Source organism: Microtus pennsylvanicus, chromosome 9 (genome assembly GCF_037038515.1).
Source record: "Microtus pennsylvanicus isolate mMicPen1 chromosome 9, mMicPen1.hap1, whole genome shotgun sequence".
Classification (NCBI taxonomy): Eukaryota; Metazoa; Chordata; class Mammalia; order Rodentia; family Cricetidae; genus Microtus; species Microtus pennsylvanicus.
This window is the reverse complement of record NC_134587.1, coordinates 24,723,008-24,737,392: the sequence shown is the minus strand read 5'-3', so window position 1 is coordinate 24,737,392 and position 14,385 is coordinate 24,723,008. Positions and strand designations below refer to the sequence as shown.

Sequence of the window (14,385 nt, the reverse complement as noted above, 5' to 3'; positions counted from 1 at the left end):
CAGGTGCCTGAATTGACTCTAAGATTCACATATATGTAGTCAGGATTTTGAGAAAAGTTTTGGTTAAATCTATGGATTACTTTCTAGTCTTCCTATTCATTGTGAAAATTCACTCTCTTGTAAGCATAGGACTGTCCCCATGTTTCTTTCTCTGTTTTAGAGTTTCCTGCCAGTAAGTCTTTCAACAGACAGAGCCTACCTTCAGCAGCTTGCCACATGGGCTTCTTCCAAACAGTCAAATCATCCACAAGCAGTAGCAGCTACACTGCTCTCTAGTTTGAGGTCTTACATAACATCTTACATAACCCCATCCTGGAGTGGCTTTTCTGTCATAGCCACAGCCTCATACTCAAGGGAAGGACTTTATGTAGGACAATGCACCAGAGCATAGGATCCTTGTGCCATCTGTATATTGTAAAACAATCACAACCAAGCAGCATTTGCAAATACAATGAGACCTAGTTGGAAATAGTTTGGAAATGGTTTCAATCGGACTTAACTTTTTTACTTATATTCATTAATTCTTCAGGAACATAACATGGATATTTTAAAGCCATTTAGGGGAACGAAATGTTCAGAAGGCATACACTTTATTATCTATATTATTTTAAATGGGAGACATCAACAGTCACCTAGAATGGAAACATAAATATCAGTCATAGTTTTTATTTGTTTAATGTATGCTCCTTTTTGCATTATCTTATATTCTTGTTCTTTTTTCTACAAAGTGAAGTCAGATATTTCAAAGACAGATGGTTTTCATTCCAATACTGCCAGAAATATAGACTAGTAGTAGCTTATTCTTAGGAATTTTCAGAGATTGAAACACACTCTTAGTACTATCATTGTGAGAGTATGTTCCTTTTTTTCCCAATAAACATAGTTTTTAAGCGGAAAATTTAAGATAGGAGGCAACCAAGCAGTATTTTACTTGAATGTACCACAGATGACCATGACTATTCAGGTATTTCTTGAGGTCTTCTTGGTTTCATAGTTTACTTCTTGAATACAACTGTCAAACATAAGACATTTTTATCATTTTCCCCAGATAAGGAAACCAAGACTTTTCAGTCACAGTGTCTAGTTCTGGAAAGTAATGTATCTCAAAAGCCCCGTGGCTGTGTAATTTTCTAAAGTCTATTCTTTTCATACTTCCTGTATCAAAGTGTACAGAGATGATATCTATCTATCAGTGGTACAATGAAGACAAGCTGTCTGGTGAAGCATGTTCATATAGACTCAGTGAAAAAGAAATAAAGGAATGTTTGTCTTCATTTTCCTTGGCAAAATGGAGAAGGAAGGATTTCATACACAGCATATCAGCGAGGATGAATGAGATAATTTTCTGGGCATACGAAAAGGAACAGCAGTTACATAAAGTTATATATAGAAGAAAAGAGCAGGAGTTAAGATTTTATAAGTGATGTTGAAAACAAGATGAGGTCATTGCATTAGGGAACACACCTACATCCCATTTTTGTGTGTGCATGGGCCTGTATGTATACGTGGATATGTGTATATCTGGGTGTATTGTGTGTGCATGGGCCTGTATGTGTACGTGGATATGTGTATATCTGGGTGTATTGTGTGTGCATGGGCCTGTATATATACGTGGATATGTGTATATCTGGGTGTATCTGTCTGTGCACACATCCTCATGCTTCTGGAAATTAGAGGTCATTATTCCAGAGTCTTTCATGCTGACACATCAAGTATCTTACAGATGGACCCATCTCCAATCTTACTTTTAGCAATAGAATTTTAGACCATTAAAGATATAATACACTACAAGTATTATCTAAATCCATAAGGCTCCCTTAAGGTTCACAATTGGGAGCTAAATATATTATACACTCCTATACACAAACCACTTGGCTAACAGTCTGCACATGAAGTTTGAATTAATTAGGGCTTTGGAAAAGGAATCACCCTTTTTCAGTAGGGAAACTCTACTGAAGCTTCACTGAGGAGCTCCAATCTGTCTATGTTTATTTCAAGATAATCAAAATCTCTCTCTCTCTCTCTCTCTCTCTCTCTCTCTCTCTCTCTCTCTCTCTCTGTCTGTCTCTCTCTCTAACACACACACACACACAAACACACAGAGATAGAGACACACAGAGACAGAGAAGGAGACAGAGAGACAGAGAGAGACAGACTGACAGAAAAAGAGACACAGAGAGAATGCTTTAAGAAATAAATTATATCTTCCTAAAAGTCTAACTCTTTGCTAAACAATTTTCTATGAATTTTTATCTTACTTTCCTGCAAGCATGGGTGTTTTATCTTATAGTTTATCCTTCTGGATGTTTATTGACTTACCTCAGATACTACCTGCACTCAAAATATCTAAAGAGAGCCCCAGAGGGTACACATTCTAACCAACTAAATAAACTGTGATTTGTATATAAGGGTCAGAATGTTAACAGGGGAAAATATTTGTAAAGAGCTAAGGGTGGAGTTACTGTATTTTAATTTTGTCACATTTGCCCATTAAAAGTGAAGCAATTGGCATATTATCATATGATAATATGAACAACCCTTTACCTGAAAAATTCTGTAGTAAACACTCCAAAGAATGCAACAGGAAGCTCTGTATAAAATAGAAACTAAATACAAGAAAATCACAATTTTTATAATAAAGTTAATTCCTATATACTGTGGACTGTTCGAATGCATACTCAATAGTCTGTGTTTATTCCAAATTTTTCAAATTCAAATTTATAAAAATCGCTGGAAAGAAGCAAATTGAATATTTGTTTATCTGATGTTCAGCTAAGAATAATAGAGAATTAAGAGAATTATTGGAGGTAATGAAGCAAATGGACTTAACAGACATTTATAGAACATTCCACCCAAATAGGAAAGAATATACCTTCTTCTCTGCAGCTCATGGAACCTTCTCAAAAATTGACCACATACTTGGAAACAAAGGAAACCTCCACAGATACAAAAAAATATCAGTGTCCACCTGTGTCCTATCTGATCACCATGGATTAAAGTTAGAAGGCAACAACAATACTACCCACAGAAAGCCGACAAACTCATGGAAACTGAACAGTCAAATACTGAACCACACCTGGGTCAAGGAAGAAATTAAGAAAGAAATTAAAGTCTTCCTTGAATTTAATGAAAATAAAGAGACAACATACTCAAACCTATGGGACACAATGAAAGCAGTGCTAAGAGGAAAGAATAAGGGAAAGAAAAATAGCTTTTGGCAATACAAAACCACCAGAGGGCGCCCAGCTCCCGAGCTGTTTGCTGAAGGCCTCTTGCAGGAATTAAATCTCTATCCTTTTCAGCTTGTGCTGTTAAAACCAAGTATAACTTCTGCTTCTTAGGCTAAATATTTAAGAGGAAAAAAAAACACAGTAAAGGGTTTAAATTAAAAGGAGTGAGATATATACATACATGCATGGATGGATGTATATGTATATATTAGGATTTTATACATGTTATTTCAAAAATATGGACTTAATTTTTCATACTGTGAAATAAAAGCATTCACATAATAAAAACCATTCTTATAACTTGGTAAAATTAGAACAAATTATATATTTATAAGAAATAACAAAAAAGGCTTACCTTTCTGAAATAAATGCCGAGAATGAAGAGAATTGAGGCTGCAATAAACTGCCATCCTATGTATATTTCATTCCTTTAAGGGCATCACTTCAGCCACAGGAGTCTGTCTGACCTCAATAAGATATCATAACATCAGTAATATACCTAGTAACAGTAAAAAATAAGTCACCTTCTGAAGATGAATCCAAACAGAAAGCTGTGATGAAGATGAATGACATGATGCTTTGGGAAAATATAACTACCAGCTGTTTACTATTTTTGGTTGATTCAACTCATTTAAAGTCCAAATCGCATGCTTCATATAGGGATGTAAATTGGCCACACAGTATTTGCCTAGTACAATGGTTCTCAATCTTCCTAATGCTTTGCCCCTTTAATACAATTTCTTGTGTTGTGGTGACCCCCAACCATAAAATTATTTTTCTTGCTACTTCATTAATGTAATGTTGATACTGTTAAGGATGATAATATTAATACTTTTGGAGATAGAGGTATGTTAATATGGTTGTGACCCATGGGTTGATAACCACTGGCCTAGTATATAAAAAGATTGGGTTCAATTTCTAGAACCATAAGGATGGTTGGATGGATGGATGAATGGATGGATAAACTCAGGATCTTATATAAAATATTGAAGAACAGTTTGAAGAACTGATTCCATACCTTTAAGATTCTTTAGTCTACTCAGGATCATAAGATCTACTAGTTTTCTAGGACTACTGTGACAAATTGTCACAACATACTGTCTTAAAACATCAGAAGATTATTATTCTGGAGGCTAAAATCAAGGTGTCAGAAGTGCCTTGTGCCTCAGCAACCTTCCTGAGAATCTTTTCTACCCTAAATAACTTGCTGTAGCTTTCATCCTGGGTGTTCTGCAGTTTTTAAATATGTCGGTCTTCTGTTAACTTTTCCTGGGAGATGCAAGCAAATCCTCAATCACCCAAGACGGGACCAATTACTGACCCAAGTATGACTGTAATAAATCCAACTTGGTGAGATCAATTAATTTTATTGGACTTTCATACAGAACATAGGCAAGGGGTTATAACAGGATCAAGGGTGCCCCTAACAACTGTTTTACCATAAAGTCCAGCTTTGGATGGTTACCTCATAGACCAGGGAGTGGAGAGACTCATCATGGAGTCCCACTTCAAATTAACCCTTCAATTCTTACATGCTATAGCATCTCTCGGATCACTGGCAATTAGGACAGGCTGTTACACCTGGAATCCCAGGCAAGCATCTCCAGACCCCTTCTGAAAAGGACCTATAACTGCATTGCTAATGACATACACCTGCTTACTACTGCATTGTTCGGCTTTAGTTGCCATGGAAGCAGAAGCAAAGCGTGAGAGGGCATCTTTTTATGAACCCAGGGAGAAGTTCAATAAAACAATTACTCCAGGCTCTACTTTAGCTTCCCAAGGCTCACTTTCTCTTTCTCTTCTAAAGACACCAGTCATTCTGGATGAAGGGCCCCTCTAACACGGATATCATGACAGCCAATTACAAGTTTAATGAGCATATTTCTCAAAGAGATTCACATTTCAAAGAACGTGATATTAAAGCCACGTGTCATTTTAGAAGACACATTTGGTGCATATCAGGAGGCATAGGAATGCGGATAAAACTAAATGACTTCTCTATGAAGGAGGAGGTTGCTATCCCTGTCAGGAGAGAACCGATGATCAGAGAGGCTTTGCAGGACTGGACAACATGAAGCACCATGGAACCACACCAGTGTGGAAGACTTGACTGTTTCCATTATAAATAAGCAAGGCCCTGGGAATTACCTAGGGCACCATTCTGAGAGTTGTGTCATGTCTGTTACTGGGAAAATGTAGCAGTCTAAGACCTGCCTCACATGCAGTGATGGTGATTGGACCATTCCACATGAGGAGTCTGAGCTGCTCTGCCGCATTCAAATGACTCTGCCTGTGGTCAGCAACTCTCAGAGCTTCTCAGGCCTTAGAACATGCATTGTCTACCTTCTTAGCAACATGGTGAGAGACATCCGAAATGGAAACTAAAAAAAAACTCAAATGCTCCCTGTGCAAGGAGCTCTGAAACTGCCAGACTGGAAAAAAGGAAGCAGTTACAATGAGAATGTTTGAGTAATATTATTGACTGACCTAGATCCTATGCATATATGCGATGGTTGTGTAGCTTGGTCTTCTTATGGGACTAACAGTGAAAGTGGGATCTGTCTTTGACTCTTTCACTGGCTTTTGGGAACCTATTCCTCATACTTGGTTGCCTTGCCCAGCCTTAATACAAGATGAGGTACTTAGTCTTACTACAACTCGATACGCCATGCTTTGTTGACATCCGTGGGAACCCTGTACTTCTCTGAATAGAAACAGAGGAGTAGATGTAGGGGGCAGAGAGAGAAACTTGGAGGAAAGAGGGTAGGGAAACTGTGGTCGGAGGTAAAATAAATTAAAAAATGAAATTTGATTGTCCTCCATGAGAATTGAGAGTAGACAGAGGCAATGGCCAGAGGAGAGGCTTAAATTGCTAAATAATACAATCTGACCTATAGATGATCAGACCCTAACAGATAAGCTGTTGTTATTATGAATATCATCTCACTATTCATAGTATCATGTTTCCCTTGAGAGTAGACCATGATTTTCTCTTTCAACGTTTATGCTAAGGCTAAAAGATGTTTTGGCCAGAATTTTACCTGAATATGTGTATTGAATTTCAGTCACAAATTGTGTTTACATTTGAAGATTTGACTTTTTATATTTTGCAGTTCCATGAATTGATATATTCTGATAAAAATGTAAAATTTATTGTACAGTGAAAGAAGGGGAGAATTTAATAGTGATATATATATATGTATATATATACATATATAAATATATATCATAGTGCATAGAGTTTCTTACGTGTATGGGGGTTCCATTATTGTTAAATTCTTCCTATTTGATCCTGTCTGGTGGAAAAAAGGATACACAGATAATTGAATCCTAGTCATCTTAGCTTAATTAAAATGAATGAACTTTAAGTTCAATCAGTATTAAAGCCAATTTAACAACGGGAAACTGGAAACATGTTAAATCAGGAGTTTCTGTGATTCAGTTCTGGTTCTAGTAAGTACTGGTTGCTACTGGTAAAGACATATGGTTGGGTAGTAGAAAAAGTGGAAGTTTCCTTTTGTATGAGTGTGTAAAAACATATTACAAAGCTTTTCCCATGAAGGAAATCTATCTCAGTCACCAGCATGTGTGATAGGGAAAGGTACTTCAGTTGTTAAATAATGTTAAGTTGGAGATAGCATATCTTACAATATGGCTCAATGAATAAAGGTTTCAGCTACAATAGTGGAGGAACAAATTGTGCAGATTCAGAACTGGAAATTCCAAATAGCAACTGAAAGCAACTGTGAAATCTTGAGATACTCAGCAGTCAACAGTCACAGGGGACAGTGGTTTCCTAGGAAATCCAACAGGAGTCTGAATGTTGTCCCAAACATCAAAGGCATGTTTGAAGTGTACAAGGTGAAGCTGTCAGGAAAGTCTGCCACCAAAAATGAGCACCTCTCCTTCACATACTTGAGCAGAAATCATGGCATACGCATGGACAAGCAATGGTAGATTGTCAAAGTAGGAATCTACAACCACATCCACAACGAGAGAAATTGTTCCAAGACTGGGACAGTACTAAATAATAGTTATTGAATGCATGCTGTGTAGCATAACTCGGGCAGGTATTTCAAATATTTGCTTCACTACACCCAAAGTAAGTATTATGTGTCTATTACATCAGGGATAGTTCAAAAACAGAAAATGACAGATACAGATCAATAGAAGATATGAAAGAAAACCCAATAAGCTCTGAATCAAAAAATTAAAGGCATGTGTGAACTAATATGTCAACACTTTTTCTATAATGACTCAAAAATCCTGAAATAATTGATGGTACAAATGAGAGACCGTATCATGCATAAAGCAAATTAATCTTGCTTTAACTTAATGTTTGAAACTTTTATAAAAGTATACCGTATATTTTCCTCATTTCTACCCCTGTCCTTCCTCTAAATCCTATGGTTTCGCTTTTATGACCTCTCAAATTTATTACCTCTTCTACAATTGTTAGTGTTCCATATCTATGTATATAAACACATATACAAACATTCAGAACCTACTGAATCCACCCACTGAATGTTGCTCATATGTAGAAGTGATAAAAAAATGACCACTTGAAATTGGATAGATTACCATCTGCAGACAACTGTTATCCCATTGAAAGACAGTTCTTGTGTTATCTTACATGTGTGTTATATATATATATGTGTGTACATATATAAAATTTCATCTGATTGATTATATTCCTCTAAAGCAGAGGTTCTCACTATGTGGTTCGTGACCCCTTTGGGTATCTAATGACCCTTTCACAAGGGTTATCTAACCCGTAGGAACACATACATATTTATATTATATTTATATTCATAACAGTAGTGAAATTACATTTGTGAAGTAGCAACAAAAGAAATTTCATTATTGGAAATCACCACAACATGAGGACCTATATTAAAGGGCCAGAATGTTAGGAATATTGAGAAGCACTAGCCTAGAGAACCTGACTAATATTAGTTTCTTACCTTAAATTCTAGGGAGCAACCAAAGGTGATAGCGATAGCTTATATCATTTTGGCAGTCTTTCAGACATCTCTGACCAAAACATGAAGGGGAGTTTCCCATGCCTGGCTCTTGGATTTTTGTTAGATAGTCTATGGCTCTTGAGGGAGCCATTATTACTAAATGTGGTGTAATATTCTCCCCCCCTCTCTGCATCTAAGAAATGTTTATTAAATAATATGTTTCCTTATATTTTTAAAACACCCTTGGTATAACTTAATTTTCCTTCTACCCTCTTCCTGTGTATTACATTCTCTTCTCTAATTCCCAGTTAAAGCATTCCCATTCTCTTTTCTTCCCCTTCCTAGAACCTGTGTCCTACTGATCTCTATGACTCCTTCCCCCCCTGAGTTTTAGGATATTTTTTTACAGTAGCATTGAAGCAAAGAATTGTCAATTTTGCAGAATATTTTTTGATATTGACCTAGTGCTATGATGAGTAAAATAAATTTCTCCAACATTTTATTTCCTGTAGATTTACAACTCGATTCAGTTATTTAAGTAACTTCATTAATAAATTATCCAGTTAGAGTAGGCAATTTTGAGTTGTGTACAGGAAGCTGTTTCTACTTTTTAAAAATTTTAAATTATGTTTTGACAATTTTACACATGTATATAAACTATTTTGATCCTATTCTCCCCTCATTCACCTCTCCTGTCTTATCTACCTCATAATCCTCTGGACCAATTATTTTTCCCACCTCGGTGCCCATATTGTACTGAGCTTTTTATTATTATAAAATTCACTGCATTTCAATAAGAATCATTTATATATGCATGACTGTGAGGTTATTAATACATCACGGACAATTTACCAGGGGGTATATTACTGAAGAGAAATAAACCTCCTTCAGTGACCATTATCTGAACCATTAATTGGGGGTCTCAGCCTTACCTAGATAAACTTCTTCATTAAGTGATGTCCATGGCAGCAAGAAGTTTATCTAGGTAAGGCTGAGAACACAATCTAAGCTCATAAATATAGTATTTAGAAAACAGTTTTACGTGTCCATTTACTAAAACAGTAATGGGTTCCTCTTTAGGGTCTATGCTATGACTTTTTGAGAGATTTTAGCCTGATTTGACTCCATTTGTAGAGTGCATCTCAAATCTCAAAAAAAAAAAAGTGATTGGTTATTCCACACCAATCATGAGCCTATTGTACAAATGGACACATCCTGACCGGTTGATCTGCTATGTAGAGTTCAGGGTCCATTGTAGAGCAAGTGCTCTGTTGACTTCTCTTGCATGGTACCCTATCCCTCCAGAACTACTGAGGTTAACATATGGGGGGGGGGTTATGGCTGGGTTCTAGCTTGATTTGTCTTCTTTAGATGCAAACCATGGAATAGGGTCTTATCATCAAGTTCTGACGGATAAATAAGAGCAACTACATCTGGTGTTATGGACACCTCCAAGACCTTTCTGATTAGCAGGTCATAGGGAGATAGCCAATGCCTATTGGTTGGTCTTGTTGTTTAATTGTCCATGGTTTCAAGTAGCAGCATTATCTACCAATGCAATTCTAATTATTTTACTTTAATTTTTAAAAATTAATCTACAAGGTAATAGGTTTTTAAAAATTAACCTACAAGGGATTGCCATACGTCTTCGGTTTTAGTTAAGCCTCCTGAAACCTCTCATCTCCCAATAAAAATATTTACAATGTAGGTTAAACTTAATTATTGCCAAATTTTCTGTAGGTACTAGGGGTTGAGCTTAGCCACATGTGTTAGTCAATGCTCCTCCACTGAGCTACATCTTCCAGCTATGCAATCTTTTTAAGACTATAGTCTAGCCAGTAATTTTAAGACTGTAGTTTAGACTGCAGTTTAGGGCTCCAGAAGATCTCAGAATTCTTGGTAAAACACAAACCTTGGAGATGACCTTTCTAAATGTATTGCCTCTGATATTCAAATTAAAAAGAAGGACCTACAGAATACTAAACTTTGCTGATCATAGCCGAAAGAAGAGAGCTAATTTTATAACTATGATCATAATACTCCTCATGAAACCTTAATAGTTAATGTTATGAATAAGTTATTAACACTAATACAAAATAATAAAATTTGTAGTCAATTTGAATTCCCGGTGAGCCAATTATCTGCCTTGGCATTTCCAGGGTATTTTGAAAAGAATTAATGTTGTCAAGATTAGCCAAAATCATAGAAGAAAGAATATTACAGTAGAATGTAAGGTTATTGAGATCTTGAAAAGATAAATATCCTATATTTATAAACCTTCTGATAACATTAATAAAATTTATAATATGTACTTAATCTTTTATAAAGTTTACTGTATAGATTTAGGGAACTAGTGAGATGAAGAGAAGAAGGACAGTCCTTTTGAAGCTCTCTGCTGTCTACAAACCAGTATTAATTGACAGGTTTGTGCTCCATTGCTCCATTAAGCATGTATCACATAGGAAATGCAAGGCCAGCTTACAAGCTTTTACTAATGACACTTGTTAAATCAAAGCTTCATTGCTTTCAGTCTTTTAAGGGAGATGGCGTTCTTGTAGCCTGCTCTCTGACAAATTAACAGCAAGATGAGGCAGCCTTTGTAGGATCAACAGAGAGGACTTGAACTGTGTGGATAGAAGAATATGCTGATGTTCACAGATAGCTTTGCTAAACAGAGCGTTTTATAAAACCGATATTATTTTATTAGCTGAATTTTCTATTTTTAGGTGTTTTCTTACACTGCTGACAAAGAAATTCGAACTGATGACTTGTGCCTGGATGTATCCAGACTCAATGGACCTGTAATAATGTTGAAATGCCACCATATGAGAGGAAATCAGCTATGGGAATATGATGCTGAGGTATGATGTTTGCTATGACTTACTTATCACTTATCACTTAAGCTTGTTTATTTTCTTTAAAAAAGAAGCCAAAGAAGAAATGTATTTTAAAATGCGTAATTATATTTAGATAACATTGGGGTGGCATAGCATATAAATTGGATTTTGTCATACTAGTCTAGTGCTATGAAATCATTTTATGTGGTAAAAATTTTTATCTTCATGTATATTTCAAATGTACGTCCAGTAAGATATGCTTCCATGAGATGTAAGTGTAAATATCTGCATATTGGAAAATATGGAAATATGTTTGTATTTTAAACCTGTTCCATTATAATATATGATGTTTATAATTTTCAATCTAACCCTTAAAAGACCTGATAAGATTGTCAAGATTCATTTCGTTTTCTTGCAAACAATATTACAGGGAATCTATTTCTATTTACTATAGAGGATTTGTGGAAGAATCAAAAGCACTAGTTAGGAATAGAGTTAGCCAAGTAATCACCTCACAGCATATTATTCCCTAATGAAGGAGAGGAGAGTAATGAAAACAAATAAATTAAAAAAAAATTCTGAGGATTTACTTAGGCCATGTGCAAAAATTACTTCAGCCATCAGAGGGAGCTAATAAAAAAGAGATGTGTTCTCTTTCAAAGACTAATCCTCAAAAATACTCTTATTTCTTTCAAATCTCTTGGTTTTGGAAGATGAATTGATCATTGGGTTCCATGTTAGGCAATATTAAATAGGAACTGATACTTCCACAAAAGCTTAGACTATATTCTTATGAGATAAAAATGTAATAAAAGTAAACACACTCTATAGATGCAGTGTTCCACAAAAACCTATTTTTCAATATCTCTGGTACCATTACTCTAATAACAAGATCTTATTTTAAAATTTATTTTGAATACCATTTTAAACTCCAATACTTTCTGGGCTGATATGCTGAATAGAAAAAAATAGATCAGTTCTTACAAGATTAGAAATGCTTGCACAAGGAATATTTGGAGCCTAATTTTTGGATATTGCCAGGCTCTGAGGATATCAGATATTTTCTGGGACATAAAGACAAAACCTTGAATCCTATCATGCTGCATTATTATGCTCTCCACTGATACCTTTCATGCTTTATTTGACCACCATTTTATGTTCCTGAACTTGAACTGTTCAAACAATGGTATTTGTTATCTCCTTACTTTACATTAAGCCGCCCAAAGGACATCTCTCTAGTGAATTCAAGTGTGGAATCTGAATCTCTTTTCTGATTTGACCTCTTCTGTGAGAAAAAGAGCACAGGAGTCCTGTGAATAATGTTTATTATTAAATAAAACATTGTGTTCTTGCTACTTAAATCTTCCCAAATCATAAAATATCATTAGGATTTTGCAATAAGCAGTAAAATATAGTACATGTGTATTAAGAAAGAAAGATTATTTTAGAAGATAAAGCTGTGTTTATTTCTGTATAATGTCCCAGTCTTTAAAATTTTCTGAAGCTCTTGGCTAAACAATAGCTTCTATGGTCACAAGCAAAATTCCTCCACTTTGATAATATTACTAATAATTGCATTTATATCTTTTTTACTATAATTAACATTTACATTGAATACTAAGTAATATTTTTAAGAAATGTAAAAGCATAGCTTTACAACTAGACAGACATTTTGCATATTTCTTCTCAGAATTTTATTCTTCTGTAATATTTTAGGGAACTCTAAATTTTGAGATATATTAAACTTTGGGGGACTCCTGAGATTCTTACAATATGCCATCCATTTTAAGAATTTTTATTGTAAACAAGTAATTTCCTATCAAAAAACATTTGTCATCATTTCATTTCTTCTTATGTTTATGCATTAGAAGATAAATTTTGGAGTTCTACTTACATAATGACAGTTCTCCTGTCATCAGTGAGACATGGTTCAGCAGGTAAAGACACTTAATGTACAAGACTGGAGATTGGAGCTCAGACGCTGGAACTGAGAACGTTGGAGAGAGAACTGGCTCCACAAAGTTGTCCTCATACTTTCTCTCTCTCTCTCTCTCTCTCTCTCTCTCTCTCTCTCTCTCTCTCTCTCTCTCTCTCTCTCTCTCACACACACACACACAATAGTAAATTACAATTATAAAATAAATATATATGTATGTGAATGTGGAGACACCATATGAAAATGAAAGAATAGCACATTATTGTCCTCTGCCCGCTAAAAGTTATTTTTGAAATTTGGTTATGTTTCGTGGTAACTAAAAGGAGTATAATGTATTTATGAAAGTGAAATACTTTTGATGACTTCCTTTACTTCTAAGTGTTACATTTAAGGACCTTTCTTTCCATAGCATATTCTGATAACTGCTATAAGCAGTGATTCGAGAGACAGCAAACTCTTCTGGAACTTGTTAGAAGTCTAGAATCTGAGACATGAGGTTTTAACACATGAAATCCAAATTTCTGGTGTTTGCTTTATTTTGTTTATTTATTCCCTGGTCTTTAATATGCATGTTACAATTTTATCTAGTCTCTAAGCAGTGAAAAAAGCTTCTGTATTTTGTTTTGATTTTATATGTATGAGTTTTTGCCTGAATGCAGTCTGTGTATGCCGTGCACCTGGAGGCCAGAAGGGAGTTAAGTATCTCCTGGGACCGGAGTTACAGATAGATGTGAGCTACTATGTGGGTGCTGGGAATTGAGGTCCACAGCAAGAACAGCCAGTCCTCTTAACTGCTGAGCCATCTCTCAAGACTTCTTTTTATATACTGTTGCAAACCAATGCAAACTGAGGAAAGGACAAAAAAAAAAGGGACTTTGGGAAATGCAAAGACTTTAGGAAACCCAGAGGCAGTGGAAGAAATAAAAAGGATGGGAGATGCCAAGATGTGAAGTCCCTGTTCTGTGGCTCTGTTCTCTCATTCCAACACTGGAAGGGGTTAAAGAGGAATGGAGCTACTTGTTCCCTCTTTATTTCAGTTCTTTGTCATTTGCTAGCAAGGGTAAAATTTCCCTTCTTTGAGAAATCTCTGAGGTGATGCAGTTTTGAGTCAGAATAAAACCCAGTGGAGTTCACAAAATTACAGAGCTGAAACAAACCTTAAACTTCTCTCCTTTGAGCTTTGTCGGAACAGACCTGAATCACAAAGATTACCCTGCTAGGAGCAGAGCTAGGGTTTAGGTCCTAATAAAGTTTTCAAAGAAAGCTAGTTACTAGTCCAATTGTGAATCTCACAGTGTGAAATGTTGAAATATTCCATCGCCTTGTCTGCCCAGTTCCTTTCAGTCTGTGAAAAGAAAGAGTCATCAATAGGAACACATAGAATCTTCAGAACAGACAGAACACTGCATGCCTCT

General features: G+C 35.6%; 1 protein-coding gene across 1 annotated transcript in view; it reads left to right on the top strand.

Moving 5' to 3' along the window:
• The window catches only part of Galnt13 (polypeptide N-acetylgalactosaminyltransferase 13), a 474,675-nt gene that overhangs the window by 451,910 nt on the left and 8,380 nt on the right, over positions 1–14,385 (top strand). The window contains exon 12 of the mRNA XM_075985188.1: positions 10,924–11,058. Within this exon, the coding sequence (XP_075841303.1) occupies positions 10,924–11,058 (135 nt within the window). The remainder of the gene's footprint in view (positions 1–10,923; positions 11,059–14,385) is intronic.